Source organism: Pogona vitticeps, chromosome ZW-PAR (assembly GCF_051106095.1).
Source record: "Pogona vitticeps strain Pit_001003342236 chromosome ZW-PAR, PviZW2.1, whole genome shotgun sequence".
Classification (NCBI taxonomy): domain Eukaryota; kingdom Metazoa; phylum Chordata; class Lepidosauria; order Squamata; family Agamidae; genus Pogona; species Pogona vitticeps.
In genome coordinates this window covers 2,534,873-2,556,647 of record NC_135800.1, presented here as the reverse complement: position 1 = coordinate 2,556,647, position 21,775 = coordinate 2,534,873, and the positions used below count along the sequence as shown (strand labels likewise).

The 21,775-nt window shown below is 45.6% G+C and overlaps 1 protein-coding gene across 2 annotated transcripts in view; it reads right to left on the bottom strand.

The window, feature by feature from the left end:
- The window catches only part of NTNG2 (netrin G2), a 79,039-nt gene that overhangs the window by 5,560 nt on the left and 51,704 nt on the right, over positions 1-21,775 (bottom strand). The window contains exons 4-9 of one of the 2 annotated variants that reach the window (XM_072985051.2): positions 19,708-19,880; positions 15,832-15,852; positions 12,006-12,233; positions 8,950-9,015; positions 7,319-7,393; positions 6,191-6,265 (exon numbers count right to left, since the gene is read on the bottom strand). In XM_072985051.2, the coding sequence (XP_072841152.2) occupies positions 6,191-6,265; positions 7,319-7,393; positions 8,950-9,015; positions 12,006-12,233; positions 15,832-15,852; positions 19,708-19,880 (638 nt within the window). The remainder of the gene's footprint in view (positions 1-6,190; positions 6,266-7,318; positions 7,394-8,949; positions 9,016-12,005; positions 12,234-15,831; positions 15,853-19,707; positions 19,881-21,775) is intronic. The other variant, XM_078382761.1, reaches the window with a different exon arrangement.

The window sequence follows — 21,775 nt, the reverse complement described above, 5'->3', positions numbered from 1 at the left end:
GGGTTTATTGATGTCAAGATCTTTCCTCCGAGACCAAAGAATCCTACCGGATGTCCAGTAGGGACCCTTGACTGGCAATCATTTCAAACATCCTGCTACAGGCAGGAGATTAAGCAGGGGAGCACCTCCGACCCGGGGCTGTCCTGTGAGGGCTTGCATGAAGGGGAGAGGCCAGCCCATTCCAGGGGACATGGTTACCTGGTTGAACTGCTCTTATCATTTACCCTTAAAGCTCAGGGAAAATCTCACTCCTGTCATCTGCAGAGCTGAGGACAAGTTTTTGTCCTGTTGATGAGACAGATATGTTCATGGATGCAGACTGGAAATGTATCTTCATGAAATCAAACCACCTGCTTTTCAGGACCAGCCATGAGCAAAACTCTATGATGCCACCCTCCCTGGTTTTAAGGAGGACTTAGGACACTGCTATCTGGGTGATTCCCCCCCACCTTGAAAATCCCACATTCCCAAATCTTGCCCTTGAGAAAGATGATGAAATGGATACAGGGTCACCCTCTCCACAACTTTCCAAGCTATTTGCTGGTTGCCCTCTTCAGCTTCATTCTGTTCCTAACGATCCGAGTACCAGGTTGCTGATGGGAAACATAATCACTATCGGCATCATAATTTCACGACGGCGGACTGATGGTGTGAGCACATTTCTAGGTCTTTGTTGTCACGAACCCTCCATTCCCAGAAAGTGCCCAGCGGGAATGTGGCCACAAAAGAAGATGCAAGTTGGTAAGAGAGAGGAGGAGGAGGATACAGAAAACAGGAGCGGGAAAGGGAATGGCGTATCCTTGAAAATAGGGCGGGCGGGCGGCACTCTGAAGAGGAGGACTCCACCCTGGAATATTTCGTACATGTCCCACTTGGAATCATAACAAACATCAATGCACAGATGTAGGTCTTGAAAGCGCCTCTCTGTGCTTATGTCTCTGCATGAGACTCAAGACTTCATTTCAATAAGCAAAGCATCTGGCCGAGGGGCCCCGGGGAGCCCCACTTTGCAACCCGAAAAAGGGCTCGGTAGAGTGGCACACCTGCTCCACCCTGATGCCCATCAGCTAAAAAGATTGCTGTGTTTCCTTTTGTCTCTGCCAGCCTCCTCTCTCTCTCTCTCTCTGGAGGAGTGTCATTTTGACAGCTGCGCTGGGTCCCTGCCAAAAGTTTTCGGAGCTGAAGGATTTCACCTCCATCGCTTCTGGCTGTTCGCCGCCGCCAGCCGCACAAGAGGGAACCAACTTCACGGATGATTTTTGAATGAGGGCCTTGTAGGTTTGTCATTTCCAGTTGCTAGCCGCAAAGAAGAGTGGAGCCTGCCATAGTCGTTTATCTGAGAAAATCTTGCTCATTATTTAGATTAAAGCATGAGGAGAGGTGGGAAGGGGGCCCGATAAAATACTTGGTTCTGGCATTATTGAGAAGAATGGAGATGGGATGAGCCAGTGGGAGAGAATGCCTGATGTTGTGGCTGCGGTGAATTCACGCTGGGTTTTATTCTGAACTTCACACGAGCGATCCGAGCTGATAAAACCTCATTAGGCGGTAGGGTTGGGCAGCTTGGATAATCCCTATAAATTTCAAGCCAAAGCCCAGAGCAGATTCACCATCACCGCCGATTCTGAGTTGGCAACCTCCACGGAGGAATGGATGTCCACAAAACGACTCTCGTTATAATTAGGAAGTCTCCCCTGATCCAGTGCAATGGCTAGGAGGCAATGTTTATTATCTTTGGCTGCCATGTCAGCTGCGCCCCTTCCTAAGAGCCTGGAAGTAATTAGTTATAGCTGTTAACTATCTAACTAACAAACGAGTTGATTAAAAGTATCGCATGGCGTTATGTCAGTTACTTCTAACAAATTAGGAACCGAAAAGTAATCTTTAAAATTACAACTATAATGGTAATGAATTACTCAAAGGAACTTGGAATTAAAACTAACTGCATTTTGAAAATTACTTTGCAAGCACTAGAAAAGCTACTACCTGACTATATAGCTCAGGAAAGTGATACCTATACATAGAAGGACAATCACCTTAGAGAGCTTCCTAGATCTGATATGAAGCAGGGGCCCCAGAACTATGGATATAACTCAATGTAACGTGGAACGGCGATTAACACAGTACAGGAGGTTAGGGCCTTATTTGTGTCGCCTGCCCTTGGAAGAGAGAAAGAATTTGTGACGACAGATGAGGAAAACAGGATGAAACTATTTGCATCTGTTTCTTTTTTCCTTTGCTGCACAGGAGGGCCAAGCGATCGGCGGTCATGGCTTATGCTTTCCAGGTGCATAGTCTTTTCTACCTTTGGCCACCGAAGGCTGCAAAATCTGCCTGGAGCCCTTGTCCTCGTTTCAAGCTGCCTCCTGGATCAGAGGAAATTAAAGCAGCAGGCAGCCGTGAGTTGGTTTTGATATCCTTTCTAGTACTTGACGGCTCGGGAACAGGTGGGCCACGAGATGCCCTCCGAGCCAGGTGGAGTCAGTCCATGCGAGAGGGAAGGAAGAATCCGGGCTACCTGAATGTTGCTATGGCAACTGGTCCTGCCAGTTCCTGTCCTCGCCTTTGATCAGCCTATGTTCGGAGCACGACAGTTCGTTTCTCCGGCTCCTGGTCCTCAGATGCCGAAATGTCGGGCTGTTAAACAGCACGTAAAAGCAGAGCGCTAACTTGTTCAAAAAGGATGTGAGAATAGATATCTGTCTACCACACTGGGGAGTCAGAAATGGAAGGCACTAAACTTCTCTGCTGCTGAAAGGATCCATAAGGGCTAGAAACTTGTCTCAACAGCAAATGCCAAAGTCCCGCGCAAACTGTATTTTGAGTTCATTCTGCTCATCTGCAAAACTATGATATACACAAGGAGAAAAAACCCTGGTCTGTGATATGCCTCACTCTTCTGGACCCTTATAGTCCAGAAAGGGCATTTTGGGCCTCTCTATCTGCCCAAAGAGAATTGAATGAGATTTTTTGAAAACAGGATTTGTAAAAAAAATTCTGACCCTGCCAAGAATAGCTACTGTATTTCCCACTTGTGATGCTACAGTTCAGTGAAGGCTTTCTCCCCCATTGGAAGGTTACAAGAAAAGATTGGGGCAAAAAATGGAACATTCATTCATTGAGAGAAGGCTCAGGCTTCAGTCCTCCAGCCCTTCTGTGACCTCGCCTTTTGCCCCCATCTGCCGGATTTTGCAAACTGATGAACTGGTTCTGTACAACCTGGGAGACGGTGGCTTTTGTTGCCCATGAGCTGGCCGAGCCCCAAAAGGAGAAGAAGGGAATAACCCCCCAAAGGAGGAGAAAAGAGGTTTAAGAATCAAAGGATCAGCTAATTAGATTGAACTGTGTCAAACCAGGATGGCCTGTTAGCCTAATTACCCTCACCCCCTGATTGGCCTGTGGGAGGAGAGAGTTCCCAGATGCCCCAGGAGAAATCCCTTCTAATTAAAGCCCATTTATCCAGAGTTTAATCTGCCAGCTGCATGGTGGCCATGCTGCCTCGTTGCTTTTCAGTTCCATTTCTCTGGAGCAATGAGGAAAACGGGGCAAGGGTGGAAGAATCAGAGCTTGGTGCAAGGATGGCCAGCCTGGGGCTCTCCAGATGTTAAGCCTCACCTCCATTGGCCGCGAGGGCTATAACCAGGGCCCGATTCAGGAGAGGGCCTGTTGTGCAGTCAGTGGGGATGCCAAGCGGACAAGAGGCCACCAGGCTGAACTGAAGAGGGTACACGGCTGAGTTCAAGATCGTGTGTGTGTTTTAATCTACTTTTTGCAGTGAGCTACAGTTGCAAAAAGAATGTGCTTATAACTAATCTGCAAGGCTTTTTACTGGTTTGACAATAACCACAAAATGGGTCTGCATTCAGTTAGCTTTGAAATGTTTTTTTTCCGCCATGCGTCCTTCTGTGGTAATTTGTGTTAGATAGAAATCGGTGGGACGTCGGCTCGTCCACCGGTGCACAGGTCCTAGTAAGGAGTTGTAGCGACATTCGCAATGTCACGCCAGCTTCACGTCTGCCCCGGGGAACCCTGTGAAATCTCCGGTAAGCCCTGCCGAGTTGCTAGGGCTGCGGGCAATGTAAGCTGCTACCCTCTCCTGTGTTTCCAGATTAAAGCCCTTTATGTAACCACTATCACTCCACGGATAAAAATAGAGACATCTCTGCTGTGCTCCCAAGATGACTGCCCAGGTTTCTGACCAGACAACACATTACATATTTCTTTAGGCTTTCCCCCTAAATTCACCCTTTAGTCTGAATTTCTCTGGATCTGCCGAAGCCTAACTTGTATCGGTCATGAAAGGGTTTGCCCATGGGTTCAACAATGTGCTAGAAAACCCTAATGATCTTGCTATCGATGCCTGAAAGCAGTTCTTCCCGGCCTTGGGTCCTGAGATGTTCTGGGATGGCAATGTCCAGAAATCCTGGCCAGAACAGCTTGTGGCGAAGGCTTCTGGGCGTTGCAATCCAGGACCATCTGGAGACCCACGGTTGGGAACCACTGCCCTAGGGGGCCCTTCTCTCTCTTCTCCAGGCCCCAGATGTGGCTTTATTTCCAGGCACTGTTGTTCTGAAAAGCAGGAGCCAAGATCAGCCAAATTGTTGCATGAACAAATTACCTTTGGCAAAGTGATACTTAAAAAAAAAAATCCAGAATCAAGACACCCAGAATCCACCAGCGAACATAGCCAGGAGATTTGGAGATTCTAAGAGATTAGTCCAAGCAAAGGAACTTTGCCAAACCCTGATTTAGCTATTTTTAAAGTCGAAAAACACACACCCCTCTGTTACCTGAATGAAGGAAAAAGCAAGCACCCCAGCGAATGGGCCTGCACCTCTAAACTTGGGGAGGGTTTTTCTCTTTGAACTGTCTGAGTGTGATGGCAAAACCTGGCCTGAAATCTTTGATCTGCTCCTACAGAAAATAATAAAGCCAGGGAGATAGCATTTTAAAGTCCCAACAGCACCACAGGGGACAGAACTAGTGTAATTAAAGATCAATCATATCTAAAGTAAGGGATGAGGTCACTGGGTATGTTTCGCCTGCTGGAGAGGTGATTAAGAGGTGTTATGATAGTCCTTTTCAAACCTATGAAGGGCCGTTACCTGGATAATGGAGCATGTTTGTTCTCTGTTGCTACAGAGGGTTGAACCTGAGTCACCGGGTTCAAAAGGAAGGGGGTTTGGGCTACTCATTAGGAAGGGCCTCCTAACGGAAGGTGCTCTTCCGTGTCACCCGTGGATTCTGACTTTCTGCAGATCACGTGTTCCAGAACATCCCAAGACGTCTTCATTGGACATCCTGGAGATCCAAGAAATGCTTTTATTTTTCTTCTCTTTTTCTTTTTGACGTCAGGTGACATGATCCTTCAGCAGAGCTGGTATAAATTTTGGTGGGTCTCTTTGCAGGCAGCCCTTTTGAGCGATCCCACTCAGCGTGGTCAAATGCTCCCTTCACCCAGACACTGCTGGGCAAGTTGAGCATTGTGGGTTTTTTTTTAAAGCAATGGCGCTAAAAAGGGTTTCTCTCCTTGGGGGCCACAAGAGGACCAGAGAAGGGCTGAGCTTTTTCCCCGATCTATACCTCCAGTTTTCTCTCCTCTCCTCTCTCAAATGTTAAGCTGTCCCTTCATCTTGTTGAACTGACTCCTCAACCCAGCTCTTAATTAAAGGTGGAAGGAGTTCACATAGAGTGTTGTGGTTGTTTTTTTTTACAGGTAACCTGCAATATGTTGAATATCCAACAAGTTACCGTATTTTTCCCTCCATAAGACGCACCTTTCCATAAGACGCACCAATTTTTAGGAGAAGAAAACAGGAAAATATAATCTGTTTTCTTCACTCCATAAGACGCACAGACTTTCCACCCCCCTGTTTTGTGGGGAAAAAGTGTGTCTTATGGTGCGAAAAATACGGTAAGTTCTATGCTTCATTTAGATTGTTTGTAATAAACCAAGAATCAAACTTCTGGCTGCCAAATATCCACTAACCATCATGAAACTCAAGAAGAAGTGTGCAGGATGAGATGAACAGCGTCTCTAATCCACCATTCTGTTCCCGCAATGGCCACGTGGTTGCATTCGGGAAGCCCAACAACAAGAAATGAATACCAGGTACGTACCGTCTCCCCCCCGCTTCCCCTGCTTATGATTAGCCCTTGACGCTTGACATTAGCTAGAAGCCTCTCTTACCTCGGATGTTTTCTGGCGGTTTCTTGGCCACAGGCTTGGCTTCCTCCAAGGCTAAACTTGGTGGTCCCTCAACAGCTTGGTAATTGGAAAGAACAGTTCATCTTAAGGCAGTGCTTCTGAGGTTATCATAAAATATTCTCGAAGGCAGCCAGAAGCCAACGCCGAACCCGTTTGGATTATTAAAAGAGGGCAACCCCCACCAAATGCATACCCCAAGGATAAATGGGGCTGGCTCAGCGTCCCACAGGGGCCACAGCATCTTGAAGGCGAGTTAGAAACGAAAAACGGGGGGTGGAGCTAAACGGACGTGCTTGAGCCCCCTTGCAGTTTGTAATATTCGGCCAAAGGAAGCAGCTGGCCAGCTGGACCCACTTGAAGGTGGGTCCGAAAAGGTCAGGTTTTTGGTTTTAAGGACTTCCAAAATCCCATACTCAGCATAGGTCCATAACTCATGGGGGGGGGAAATTACACTCCCCATCTGTGAGTGTTTGGGTTGGGGGCCGAGGCGCAACTACAGTTCATAAAACGGTGCTCGTCTTTCAGAACAGACTTGTGTTAGAATTAGAACACAAGCCTGGAGGATGGGGGGGCTCTTTAATAAACACATAGACAAAGAAACCCCGCCCTCCCAGTAACAATATCTAAGGTCCATTTGTGCCACGAATTAACGTCAGTCACATATACACAGAGGAACGGAACACAGACTGAACAAAACACTGCCATAAAGGGAATAATAACCCTATGCTAGTCTAAATAACTCCTAATCTACATATCACAACAGCGTCTCTTCAAACAGACACCAGACAAGCTCTTGGGAGCTGGTGGGGAGGGAACCGTGTAATTTCCATGACCCTCTCATATCGTCCCAGAAGCATGCCAACAATAATCTCTCTCTCCCATTTATCATCGCCCCCTTTGATGTCTCAGGCTAAAACCCTGAGGCTCCATCCGATGTTTCCGACTCCGACCAGCTGTGATCAAGTCCTTCTGTTTGGGGACTGGGAGAAATGAGAGTGACACACGGAAAGCAAAGGGCATGATCTATGAGCAGCAGCTACAGCGTCCCCTTCAGCGGGACAGTTGACTTGCTAGCTAAAGACTAGTCTCTGTGACAACAAGGTTTCCTACCTCCGTTCCCAGCAGCCGTCTTGGGTGGGGAAGAGCTGGCTTGTAATGGGGCCACACCAGAAGAGCTGGTCGCTTCTTGCAAGGGCAAGACAAAAAGACAATCATCCATGGAAGCATCGGGGGGGGGGGGTTGCTTCTACACTTAACACACAATACAGAACACCAGGTACATTTCGGGATAAAAACCCAGTCCTGACTTCACAAGAGTGACCTCGCATTTCTTGCAGTGTGGCCGATCTTGACTCAGCTAACCTCCACCCATATCCTCAATGTAGAGGTGCGGGATACCTGAGAGTCACTTTTCCAACCCCAGCACTACAGAATCTTTAAATGACCCCTAACAACAAAGAAACAAACCAGGATTTTGCTTTGCACACTTTGCAGATTATCAGGGAAAATGTCTGGACTATTAGAGCAGTACGACAACGCACAATAGACATCATGCAAGCATATTCCCTCACTGGGGTGTCGATCACACACCTGGCTTCACAACTGATGAACATGCGATGGACACTCCAACCAAGAAGGCAACCTCTTGCATGACTCCTATTGTGTGCATGATTTTTTGCTACCAGGATTGTGATCTATGATGGGTCACATAATGTGAGACCTTCTAATTGACTAGGGTTCTCTCTAGGCAGTCTACTACCCAGGACTACAAACACATTCAGAAGGGAACACCCAGAGAGCAGGGGCAGAAATTAAATTAATGTGAAATCGTTGGTTTGAATAATCTAACAAGAAACATGGAGAACATGCCTCACTCTGAGAAATCGAAAATGAAAAGGATGTCATATTCTAGCCACTATGGAAGGTCATAAACAATTTAGAGGGGTATATTTTCCTCCCGCTTTTTTCTCTCTCCTAAGCTACACTTTAAAGGTGGATAGACAGTCCTGTTGAACTGGGAGACAGCAGCCAATTGATATTAATAGGCCATCAAACTAGAATACCGAGATGGCCCCATGCAAATTGGCAAGGGCTTAATTAGAGTAACAATAAAAAAGCTGCCCTGGAGGCATCTTCCGCTTTTTAGTCATTTGCGCACACCTCCGCTTGAGCAGAACAGGGGGAATTATTCATTCGCTTTACTCTACTTGGAGAGGCTTAGCCTTTGTGCCCATGGGTTGTACATTGCGACTGGGTGAGCAGGAAGGAAAGGGGTGGGGTTCAGGTAAGACCCCAAGGTTAGAGTCAGTGTTGTCACCCAACCCTCTTGAGCAACCACCATGGCCTACGTCTCCTAGGTTGGCCATGGGACCAGGAGTGACAAGTGGTCTTAGGAGGGACAGGAATGCCTCAGCCTAAAATATATGGGCAGAGTGATACCTCCCCACCCACTTATAAGGGCCAGAGCCCCCCCTTAGAAGAGAGTCCTCTCCTTCCTTGGAGGTATTTGAACCAAGGATTGGATGACCACTTGTCAAGGCTGTGGGTTTCTTGCTTTGGCAGGGGATTGGATTCTGCAATCTAGAGGCCCCTTCCAGGGCTGCACTTCCATGATTCTGCTTGCAAGCATCCTCCACATCAAGAAGTTCTGGAGGTCCAGGAACAACATACCATTTTTAAAAAAATTATTTCTCATAATTGGTGCTAGAAGAAGAGGCACAATCAGTCTGGCGCTAAAATACCTGTTTCGATCTGCGTGTCTTGAAAAGAAACGGAAGCAGGGAGATCTGGAGGCTGCTTGAGAGTAGCTGCTCAAAGGGTGCAAACAGACAAACACATGCATTAAAAAAAGAGGATGGGCAGATATCCTAAAGAGAGTTTGAAACACCTTTCTAGGAAAATCTTAGCTTCCAAAACCTTGGAAAGATTTAAAGCCCTGTTTAGCTATTTATGAAGTCTTCCAGCCGGTTCTGGCCACAAATGGAATTGCAAAGGCATAAATGATTTAACCAGAATAATCAACACAAGCCTTTTTGACTTCCTTTCATTACTATGTGCTCATTTCCACACATTTCTCTAAGATACACCTTTGGGTTGACATGTTTGGATGGGACAATTGTTTCAGTTCAGAAGAGTTCAGAACGGTGCCAATTCTGAAATATTCCAGCCTTTCCTACTGGCTGGCAAAACAGAAATTACATAGACAGATTTCCATGAAATGCAACCCAAATAAGATCCCTATCTCTCTCACTCTGGTTAGCCATTTGAAAGTCACATCCATTTACTAAGGACTGGAGCAGGCCATTAAATCTGTCTCCCGCCCATGATGGTACTTGAAGGGGGTTGAGGCAGATCGTGCCCGCTGAGTGGGTAGCTTTCATCCTGATCCTACACACGTTTTAATTGGCAGTCACTCCCATCGGATGTAGTCAAACCAGCCTCCAAATTAAACCCCTACAGGACTGCAGCCCAGTTTATTGAGAGTTTATTATCCACACCACACGTTTATAGGCAGGTTGGTGCCACTTTAACTATGTATGGCTGCAGCCTATAGGATCCTGGGGTTTCGTCTGGCAGAATGATCTCTTAGGAAGCTCTCGGGCACTCGTCTTAAACCAAAGCAGAGCTTTTAAAGCTCCTTTGCAAACTATAAATCAGGGTACAGCTGGCCTCCACTTCTGGCACCCAGGGCAGGCAGCATCAGCTACTTACTCCACTGTTATCTGTTTATTTTCCTGAGATCTTCTTGAGATCCTTTATCTAAGTCTGGCACCCTCTTAAAACCCCAAGCTCTTTGTCCTAATCATAGCTCCGTAGGATCCTGTTGGATGGAGCCACAGAAGTTGAAATGATTCCCAAACCCATATAACTTACATTCTAGCATTCTAAGCCAGGGCACATTTACTTCGACGCACCTACACTGAGGTCTGGCAAATATGCACACCTACGTAGAAGAAACTGATGGATTAATACGTTAAAAGGCAGCAGATTTAAATGCAAAATATTTTGTAAGCAGTCGGCCTCAAAACTCTTAACACGTTATCTGTTCAAATTCTGTTCAAGTGCAACAAACTCTAGCTATGCATAAAACGAAGCAATTAAAATGAAGGTCCAGGGCCTGCAAAGCTTGGAAATACTCTACCTAGAAAATATTCAGACTCAAGTAGCAGGAAGGGAAATAGAAAGTTCTGAAGTCCTATTTGTCTCTAACTCCCCAAAATTCAAACATTTTCTCCCCTCCTGCTTCCAACACCCATGAAAAGCAGTTCACTACTATCATTAGAAGCATGCACAGTCGGAAAAGGCCTTGAGCAGCAAAAATACTTCCTTTTTTACTTTACATTGGAGAAGGTGCAAACATGGATAAGAATCGCAGCAGGCTTGGCATGCACCCCAAGTAGAGGATCCACAGCAAGTCCCACCTGATGTTGGCAAGAGCACCACTATCCAATCTAGACATTAGGGGGCACTGGATTTAATTGACTTTTGGTGGAGGTGTTGTTGTTGTTCCTTCTGTTCTTGGCTAATTCAGTTCTGAGGCAACCTAGGGTTAAGCCTCCTCAGACATAAGCTATATTTTCAGTGGGACTTGCTTTCAGGTACAATAGGACCCCCCAAACCATACCATGATAAGGGGGAAAAACACAGAAAAAATATTTTCACATGCATTACCAGAACTGGCCACCAGAGGCCATGCTATGTATTCTTCACTGACAAGCATTTGTAGCATGTTCTCTGGCTCCCCCTAGTAACCAGTTCTGGTAATACACATGAAAAAAATTCAGGTTTTTTTTTAATTTTAATGTTTTTAATATTTTCAGACTGTGGATAAGTGAAACCACAGACAGTAATCCTGTGGATAAAGAGTTTCCTACTGTATATAGCAACCATGCTCCAGATGTTCCCATCATCTAACTCAGCATGGCTAATGGACGGGGATGTTGGGTGTAATCCAAAATACAGTTGGGGAAGGGGTTCAGCCTTGTATAACATTGGCATACAACCTTTTGTCCAAGAAACTCAAAGCAGCCTTATTGTGTTAGCTCACAACAGTCTTGCAAGGCTGGAAAAAATAAAAGGGAACAACTGTCCCAAGACCTCCCCCTGAGTTTTTTTTTTGGGGGGGTGGATATGTTGATTTATAGAAATAGACTCAGTATGCTTTGAGAGAACCTATTTGAGAATCAGCACTTGGCAGAGTTGTGGAAATTCTCCAAATCCACTATCCAGCACAGTCACTGACTGAAGAGGAGGGACGCTAGAAATGGTAGGCCAAATAAGTCACTTCTCCAAGCTCCACCACAAAGGTAAATGGGGTGAACTTATAGGATAACTGTGGTCTCTGTAATACCCGAATATCTGTACCTTACATTGCACAGCTTATAGAAGAACACCTCCCGCAAAAAATAAGTTACTGCAGCTGCTTCCCTAAAGGAAAAAGAGCTGTATGTTATTAATGAGTTCTGTCCTATCAATGCCTTGCTCTGCATTAATTAGGCCTGAAAACAAACAACCTCTCCTGCTGACAAATGGAAAGACCCAAGCCAATGCACTCGGTAATTTTTATCCATGTACAAGACGGACAAAGCAGCAAGCTTGCTAGGCTATGCAGTCCTCTGTCTGTGAGATTATTGCGGCTAATCCACACACCGCGGTACGAAACGAAGCTGCTGAAGGAAAGGAGGGAAAGGGTACGGTCATGTTGGTCAGCACAACCAGCTAGAACAGAGCTATCTGAGCACGTCAAGGGGGTCGGGGTCAGGGTTGCGTGCCTGGCGGACTACGGCTTGGCACCCACCTGGCTGCGGAGTAGTGGTGGGTGGGGTGGTGGCAGGGCTAGCGGTAGTGATGAGGATGGTGCTGGTGGAAGTGGTGGCCGTGGTGGTAGGAGCAGCAGTGGAAGTGGTGGTGGTTGTGGTAGTGGTTGTAGTGGTGGTGGTTGCGGTGGTTGTGGTAGTGGTTTGGGGAGTTGTGGTGGTGATGGTGGTAGCTTTTGTGGTAGTAATTCGCTTTGGTCGCTTGCTCGCTGGCGGAAGAAAAATGACGCAAGAAAGAAAGCATTGGATATTTCTCTTAGGACTGCTTCTCAAGTTACATTTCAAGGACTGGCAACTCTTGCCTTCTGTCTTAGGGCAGGAATCTGCCATTCTCTTCCTGGTGATGGATCTTCCCCCCCCCACCCCAGAGCTTGGCCTGTTACTTCTCTAAAGGAACTCCTTGTTTGTTACTCCCTGGATTGAAGTGACAGGTTTTCGACATGCCACGTTGCACTCTCCACCGGAGTAACACTGCATTCCTGGCTACTTTTTGGAAAAAGCAGTGAATTTCCAACTGTAGTGCAATGGGAAGTGTATGCTTGTGTGTGTGAAGGATGGCAGAAACCAGCAGGAGGCCCCAAGCTGCTCACCTCTGTCTCATGGCAGGTGAAAATGACAGGCTTAAGACTAATTGAAAAGCGATTCTCTCTTTCAGTTATCTGGGGTAGGGAGCTGGATTTCTCAGCATATCTCCCCAAGATCTGTGAGCCATCAAGGTCAACGTAGGACACTGATCACACACTGACGGCCTCCCATGCACCATGTGCCTATACCACGTCTTCTGTATGTGCCATGTATTCCAGGAGAATAACCAGTGTGGGGTCCTAAGACCCCTGCATTGTGCGCAAGCCAAATTGGCCTTCCCTCTTCATTCCCTGTATAGGAGCCAACTAGTTTGGCATTTCAGCATCACCTGAACAAAAGTGACAGGATAGGACTTACTGTCACATCGGAGGCAGCTAGCTTGGGGAAAACGCATGGCTGTGTTCTCCAGCAGGGAGGAACGGCCAGCGGGGCATGGGACAGAGAGGTGAGCCAAGCTGGTGCTTTCCAGCTTCTGTGGTCTGGAGACCATTGCTTTTCTATGTCTAATCATAGGGGCCAGCCCGGTTCTCAGCATCCTGCTTGGGGCCCCACATGAGTGAGCAGCAGTTGCCACTGGACTCACAGATATTCTCCCAGAGGATGCAAACAATTCTCAAAGGCACAAATCAACTTCCTCGGGAGCAGCGGCTGGCGATTTCTTGACACCTTCCTCTAAAAACATTGGCCTCCTCTCCAGAGGAGGCAAAAACTTCAGGGCACAAGCAAAGGCCGTTGCCACACACACAAACACACACCCTGAGATGGAGCGTTGCCTCTTCGGCCTTTGGATGGGCCCTCCTGGCTCTCTAGGAGGGAGGACCCCTACCCCAGAGTCTGTACCCCAGAAGCCCCCACCGTGGGGTTGCTGGTTTTAAATGGTTAAACCAAACTAGGCCTTTTGTTGGGTAGGCACTAGAACTTTGCCATAATTTTGCATCACAGACCGAATTCAACCACAGCAACTTGGGTCCACCGGGCAATGAACTGCCCAGAGTTTTTTTATTACACACAGCGTTCATGGCTGATTGGACTGAACATCTTGAAAATCAAATCATTACTCCCCCACCTTCACACTTCATACGGTTAACTTAGATTTCATTTCCTTACTACCGATGTTGGGCCAAGTATCCTCAATGTGTCATGAAAAATGAATGTGGATGTAGGGGGAAAAAATCCCTAAGGAAAATCTTGTGAAATGTCTGTTGGGTGCTTCATCTTCTTCTTTTTTTTCCCAAGGAAGGATGGAGGAGAGTGAGAAAGACAGAACAAATCCGTTACAATGGGTCACAAATAACATCCAAAATTACACAGCCTCTCTCCTATCTGAAGTTTGAAGATGGTGTGCTGTTCTCCCCCACATTCAATGCACAATATGTATAGATTACAGACAAAGTAATCCCAATACCTGGCAACTTAATCAATACCTAAATGTATTGCTGCTTGGTTTGTCACACGAAGAATTCGTTTTAAAAGCTCTAACGCAGGACAATGTGTTTTACCTTTCTGCTCTCTGCTTTAAGGCCTTTCTCGCGGACTATGATGAGACCGTTAAGGCAGAGATCTGTCTCTTTCCATCAGAAGCCACATCCATTAATAACACCAGTGTCATTATCCAAGCCACTGGTGATCTGGTAACCATGGAGGCCAAATTCATATTGCATTAATGAGCTTTATTGATCTCTCTCTCCCTCCCTCGCTCTCTCTCACACACACATTTTATATTTTGGAACTTGTCTTATGGCCAACACGACCGCCCGCATTTTATTCAAAAAGAGTATTCGCTGCAAAACAGAATTAAGCCCCCAAGCTCTCACCATTTCACCCACACGCACCATGAGGTGGGAGCACCTTCAGCTTCACATTTCTCACTACCGGTTCCAAAATCACGTTTGGAACTATTTTTTCCCATTAGCCATATGCCGTGATGCTTAATTACTCCACAGCGCCTTCCAACATTCAGATCGGGAGTCCAAATAGTAAGTAAGAGCCAACCCAGCTCCTGAGGGAGACAGGACAGCCAAAGAGAACCATCTCCACCTTTTCCTGGTTAAAACAGTGGCAAGACCTGCGTAGTGGCAACTCAAAGCCTACATGGCAGCAATTCTGCACAGGCAACATATTTGCTAGTCTGGACAGGAACTGCACAAGGTCATTGTGAGGTACTTACTCATTCTGTCACTAAACATAGCCTGACAACATTTTCTTAGTAAACATTCTGTTTTCTGAAGCTCCCCACACTCTAAAGATGGCAAATGATGTGCCTCTGTTGCTCAGAAATCCGACACTGTTTCTCCTTGTTAGGACCCAGAGTTTAAAGGATTGCTGATGATCCTTCAGTGGTATTGGGAGTTCCTGGCCCTCATATGCATTTTCAAACCCATCTTTTATTTCCTTCCTGCTGCCTTTCTCACAATCTGTGAGGGTGGGGTGAGAGACAATGAGATTACATCAGGACCCCCTTATCTATGGGGGTTCGGTTCCAAGCGCCCCGTGGATGCTGAAAAATGCGGATTATAGCAACGCTATACACAGCATGGTCTCTGGCTTCCCCGAGTGGCCATTTCTGGCAACGTGATCTTTAAAGGTAAAGGTAAAGGTTCCCCTTGACATTTTCAATCCAGTCGTGTCTGACTCTAGGGGGCGGTGCTCATCCTGTTTTCAAGCCGTAGAGCCAGCGCTTGTCCAAAGACAGTTTCCATTGTCACGTGGCCAGCGTGACTAGGGAACGCTGTTTTACCTTCCCACTGAGGTGGTACCTATTTATCTACTCGCATTTACATGCTTTCGAACTGCTAGGCTCACTCCGTCGCGTGGATTCGATCTTACGACTGCTGGTCTTCTGACCCTGCAGCACAGAGGCTTCTGCAGTTTAGCCCACAACGCCACCACGTCCCTTTTTAACATGATCTTTAGAAATATATATTTCTAGGATTTTTCTTTTCATATTTAGAATATTTTCAGACCATGGATAAATGAATCAGCAGATACTGATCCCGCAGATAAGAGGGTCCTACTGTACTGAAGTCAAAGATATTTCTTTGACAAGGGTGTAAAAATGAGAGACAATTAGAGGAGCAGATTAATATCACCTGGAAGTTGCTAAAGGACAGAGATGACAGCCATTCTTTCCCCCACTGAGAGCCATGCACACAAACAGGGTCATGCACCAAAAACGTCACCGTTCAGCATGTCAACGTTTCTTTTTCTCTTTTAAAAACTTACTGCCAAAGTTTGGAGCTGCACCTAGAAGGGGGGAAAAAGAAAGAGAAAGAGAAAATAAAAAAAGAGGTAGCAAATAGATCATTGGTGCTAATTAAAAGCAGTTTTTCCTTCCTAAGGACACAGGCCACTTAGGCCACGTCAAAACAGGCTGCGCAGGGCAACGCACAGAGATCAGGTCTCTCGTCCACATCATGAGCTGTGAACCTGTGAGCCATAACCCACTAGTGACCTAACTTATTAACACTCTTCTCCCTTGCCCTTTCTCTGAGCAGGGTCATCTCGTCCCATCATCTTTGGTATAACAGCTTATTAATAAAGTTACACTTCTGGCAAATGAAGTTTACTGGCGCTGAAAGGTGAAAAGTGCAGGCAGATTGTTTTTTACAGGGGGAAAAAAACCCGGTCCGGGTGGAAGAGCATTCCGAAGGCATTTTTTCAGGTTTCCTGGCAGGGGACTTAGGGACTTGCTCCATACGGGGTCTCTGGGCCCTTGATAGCAGCACATAGCTAGACTTGATTGTCTAATATAGTACAGTATTGTGAACTCATCCAAGCCTTATTCCTGATTGCTTCATCTCACATGGAAGGAGGAGGAGGAGGAAAGGAAAGAATAGGCATTAAAGTGGCAGCATAGATTGAAAATAGCCGTTAAGAGTAATCCCCCAAAATACGGAGTAACATTTTGTGTAGTTATTGCTGTGATGTGCCATCAAGTCAAAACTGACTTATAGTGACCTTGATAGGGCTTTCAAAGTAAGTACAGTACTTAAGGTTTTACTGGTTCCACTGCCCCCAGTGAGTTTTCTTGGCTGGGCGGGGGATTAAATCCTCTGCTGCAGAGTTCTAATCCATCACTTATCCACTGCACCACAATGGGTACAAATTTTGAGTAGAAATTACCTGTTATCCTCCAGAAATTCGCGACTTCGACAATAAAATGCCAGACACAGTCAATCCAAATTATAAAAACTAACACCGGTCAATGTTTTTTATTATTCTAATGGATTGTGTCTGGTATTTTTGAATCGTTATCATCATCATCTTTCAGCTGCAGAACTAGAAGAGACCCTATAAGATCATCCAGTCCAGCCCCTGTCAAGGAGGCCCCAGGGGAAGGGGGGAATCAAACTCCCAACCTCCAAGATCCACAACCAGAGACCTCAACCCACTGAGCTATCCAGCTTTTTAAGGCAACTACAGAGCAGGCAGTTTAATATTCCTTCTTGCACTTTTATCTTCACAACCACCTTGTGAGGCAGGTCAAGATGACTGGCTCGAGGTCAGCCAATCAGTTTCATAACTCAGGAGTCTGTGTCTTGACCGTGGGCCTCCGAAGGCCCAATCTGATACTCTAACCAGTACAGCATATTGGGCTACTTTTATTTAATATTTCGTTCAAGGTCCATCTCCCTGAGACGGGCCTTGATTAACAAAGTTGGCCGTGCCTTGAAGCTCCAGATAATGCGGAGAGGAAGGAGAGGCACGCCACAATTCCCTCTGGGAATGAATGGATTGGGTCAATTTCTGACCCCATGTCAAATGTACACGTTTTTATTCAACATTTTCTCCTCCCCCATTTTTTTCTGCACTGAAGCATAAATCTAGATCATTGCAAAGTAGTACATATTTGAACATACACATTTAAATAAGTGTGCTTCATAAATCTGTCTGATTTTTAAATGCATTTCAGAGCTCTTTTTGAGCTGAGAAAGTTCATCGCGACCAATTTGGTTCTTCCTTGATTTTCACGATGTACATGACGATGAAGTTTTTCTATCCTTTTTTTTAAAAAAGCTCATTGGATCAAGGTCGTTTCTATTAGAATTGGCAAGGTGTGAATCCCTCCAACATTCCTTATGGAGATTTTCTTGAGGCAACTATCGAAAAGGATCAGAAGTCCAGTTTTCCCCTTCCTCTTGGTTTATTGAAGGCGGTGGTCCCCAAACCTTTTAAACTCACAACTCCCTTGACTCACTGGCCGCAGCTCCCCAATACAATACTTTGGGTGGAAGGGGGAGAAGGGAAGGATGAGAGGATTCTGTGGCACCCCCTGGCTGGGTTTGGTGAGGTCCCTGGGGCACCCAGTTTGGAAACCTCTGATTTAAGTTTTGGGAAATCTCCAGAGTTGCAGACTCTATCCTGCAGAATGGGTACCTCTGGTTCTCAACACGAGGGGCAAGCTGAGCATGGAAAGAGAGACAGCGCGCAAGATCACAGGAGCTGTCAGCACCAGAAGGGTTCTCCATGGCCCCTTTGAACGATGGCAAAAGCACAGCGGTATCTGACAGGCATGCTCACTTTCAAAGATCCCCCGACTCCCCGTTCCTGCCAAACACAACACCATCCTGTCATGGCCTTTGGAGCCTAGAATTTAGCTTTGATCATCCTGAAGCCCATAATATTTTTTTTTCCAAAGATGGAAAGCAAGGACAGAACAGAGGGGCATCTCTGGGAACACTTCAGACGGTTACATCTGCTTCAAAGGGCAGTGGCAGAGCATTTGCGGTTCCAATAGGAACGTGATGCCATTTTTTTTTCCTCCACTGTCACCGGCTAGCTATTCCAGCAGACTGACCGAGGCCCCTGATTTATGACCGGAGCAGGAGAGGGTCCTCCACCCCAAAGGTCAGAGGGAGACACCTCCTCCCTGACTCTGAGGACTCTTTGTTATAATTCTCAAGAGCACAAAATTGACAGACAGCCTTTTCCAGACTGAAGACCAGATTCTCAGGTCTGAAAGCTTTTGGGGGCTATGCTCCCAGTGGCAGGTGGGGCCGAAGGCTCTGTGTGGGCCGAGAAACAAATGGGGTGGAGCCAAAATGCCATGCATTGACTTATGGATCTATTTCTTGTATCTTCCATCTTCCACCTCTCGGGGGTTAAAGGGGGCATCCATGCTTCACTACACAATGTTAGGTCAATCTCTCCCTCCTTCCTCCCCAGACCTACTTCACAGGGTTCTGGTGAAGACAAAATAGAAGAACTGTATGCTGTCATGGGTTCTTCAGAGAAAGTACAGCATACAGATGCGACGAATGAAGGAATAACTAAAGTGTACGAATTGTTACACTTATTTATACTATAATCACAAAATGATGGTCTGCCATCAAGTCATGCCTGACGGCCCTTTTCAAGGGTTTCTAGGTAGAAGTGGTTGACCCTTCCCTTCTCCTAAGGGGCGCCCTGGGACTGTGCAGCTTGCCCAAGGCCACCCAGGCTGGCTCTCCTGGGATGTACAGTGGGGGAATCAAACTCCCAACCTCTGCCTCCTCAGCTAGAGGCTTAACTCACTGGCCTATCCCACCATGTAGATAAATATTTATTGACAATAAAATGTTTATGAAGAGTAACAAGTGCAGGCGGATACATTATATAATGTTGATGTCCTTGTGCGTTACTGTTCTACCATCTCTCAGAGTGGTATGTGCTTGTTCCTCTTTTTTTGCATTTATCTACTTATGATTTTAGCTTTCATATTGTCTTTTAATGACATAAGCTGCCTCTTTGCACTCCTTGTTCTTAGCTTTAAATATAGTCTTTTCTTGATGCAAACCAACATGGTACATTCCTTGTTTCCGGCTTTAAAGATCGTCTTTCAAAGATGTAAGCTGACTTGGGTCGTTTTTAAGGAGAAAGGCAGGGTAAAAATATTTAACAATAATAATAATAAACTGTTGTTACTCTTATAATTGTCCCTCATGGATACACATTTTTATTGTAAATTTTTTTTTGCAGCCCAAAACATCTGGAAAGCATTAACTGAAAAAAGAAATGCCACCCTGGAGGGTGAGTTCTAAGCAACATTTCCAGATCAGAATCCACTTTCCCGGGATTTTGGCCCAAATCAAAGCAGCCCTTGGGCAGCCGGCTACTTACAAACATTAGGAGATCCATTGGGTCTAGGAAGGTAGGAGCCGGCACGCCATGATTTGCTGCGGAAGTTTTTCTTACACCTGCCACAGTCCTGCCCGGTGGTGTTGTGTTCGCACTCGCACTGGAGGCTCCCCTCTCTGAAGGTGCACAAATTGGCGTGGAGGTTGCACTTGCATCTGCGGGAGGGACACGGAGAGAAGCAAGCTGTGATCGTCCTCGTTTAAGTCACTGGCGCCTTTCGAAAATGTATTCGTGCGCTTTCCGGCGGCGGTCGTCGGAGCCGCTTTACAACATCACAGAACTTTTGCAAGACGAAAACCTTAGAAACTCGTTCAAGAGCCAAGGTGTCCAAACAGCTAAGCGGAGAAATGTTTTCCAATCAGCCGTGCCCCCCAAGAAGCTTACAACTATCGTCTTGTGCCTGAAAAGAAAACTCTGAATAAAGCCTGAGTGTGGAGATCTCACATGCTCTATAATCATAGAATGATAGAGCGACAGTTGGAAACAACCTCAGAGGTACTGTCTAGTAGTCTAACTTCCTCTTCAACTGTGGCACACAACACCACAAATTATTACAAATGCAAAAAAAATCAGGGAAGGAAAAACAGAAGGTTGGAATGCAGTAGGACCCCTGTATCCACGGGATCTGTATATGCTGATTCACTTATCCACAGACTGAAAATATTAAAATTATTACAAGAGAAATTCCAAGAAATAGATATTTCTAACTATGAAGTTAGCATAACTGGCTCCTAGAGGAAGCCAGAGACTATGCCTTACATGGTTGGCTGCATCATATAAAGAAGACACAGAAGTACCATATAAAGAAGCCACGCAACCGAAGGTGAGCAACAGGTCTCTCAGTGAACTGATGTGGCCTAAAAATATTTTGCCCTGGTAAGGGACGGATGGATAGAATCATGATGATGAAAATTAATACTATGGGCCCAAAACAGCAAAATGTGTAGGGCGGAAGCTGTGATAGTTAAACGGGTATCAAACTGGTACAGCTGTGGAATATAAATTCATTCTTTGGCACCTTGACTATATCATTTTGCCCTTTCCATTTTCTCTTCTCCAGATTAAATATGCCAGTCCTTTCAAGCTTTCCTCACAGGACAGATTTGCCACCTCTCTGCGGACCACCCTGTGTTGCTCTCCACTGAACCCTTTCCAATTTCAAGTGTAGCATCTGATACTCCAGGTGACAAGGGGTGTAAAGAAATGAAAATTCTCAGGTGTTGGGAGACAGCTAATCTGATCAATTTCCCAAATCTTATTAAGATCTGGATTCAAGCTTTAGTTGGAACTGGCAAGGGGAAAGCCATACTTTTAATTTTTTTTTATGTACACCAGGAATATATATTTACTTTCTTTGTTTATTTTATTCCCTCCATTTCTTCTTCAGTCCACTTTTATAGACTACCTCCTCTTCTGTTTAGAATTAAATAAATTCCCCATATCCACTGGGGATATTAGGCTATATTCTACTTGCAGAAATGCACAACAAGTTTTAGAAATCCGAATGATGTGTGTATTGACCTTTAATGTGACTGCCTGTTAACAACTTTAGTATCAGATACAGAGAACTGATTGCAGATGTGATGTGCACTGTAAGAAGAAAAATTATCTGATGGTTCCTTGCAGATGCATTGATTATATAATTTGGAAGATCAATTATTGTTGTAAAAGCCTTTGACGCTCTAAAGGAATAATGTGTGTCAAACACAGGAAGGTAATGAAAGACTTCAGCACTGACATAGTTCTCTTGAAAGAGACAAAACTGATGTGCAAGAAGGAAAATAAGGGAACCGATCTCTGAGCTTAAGAATGTAGTGAACACTTACAATTTTTCTCTTGATGAGAACATATTGGGACATTGATACAGCCTATTGAAAAAAATGAGTAGCCACTGCAAGCTTTTTCACTTTTCCACAATACATTTTCATAAGGAACATTCATATACACACAAATAAGGGGCTTTTCCACTTAGGTGGGAGGGAGGGAGGGAGGGAGGGATGATAGATAGATAGATAGATAGATAGATAGATAGATAGATAGATAGATAGAT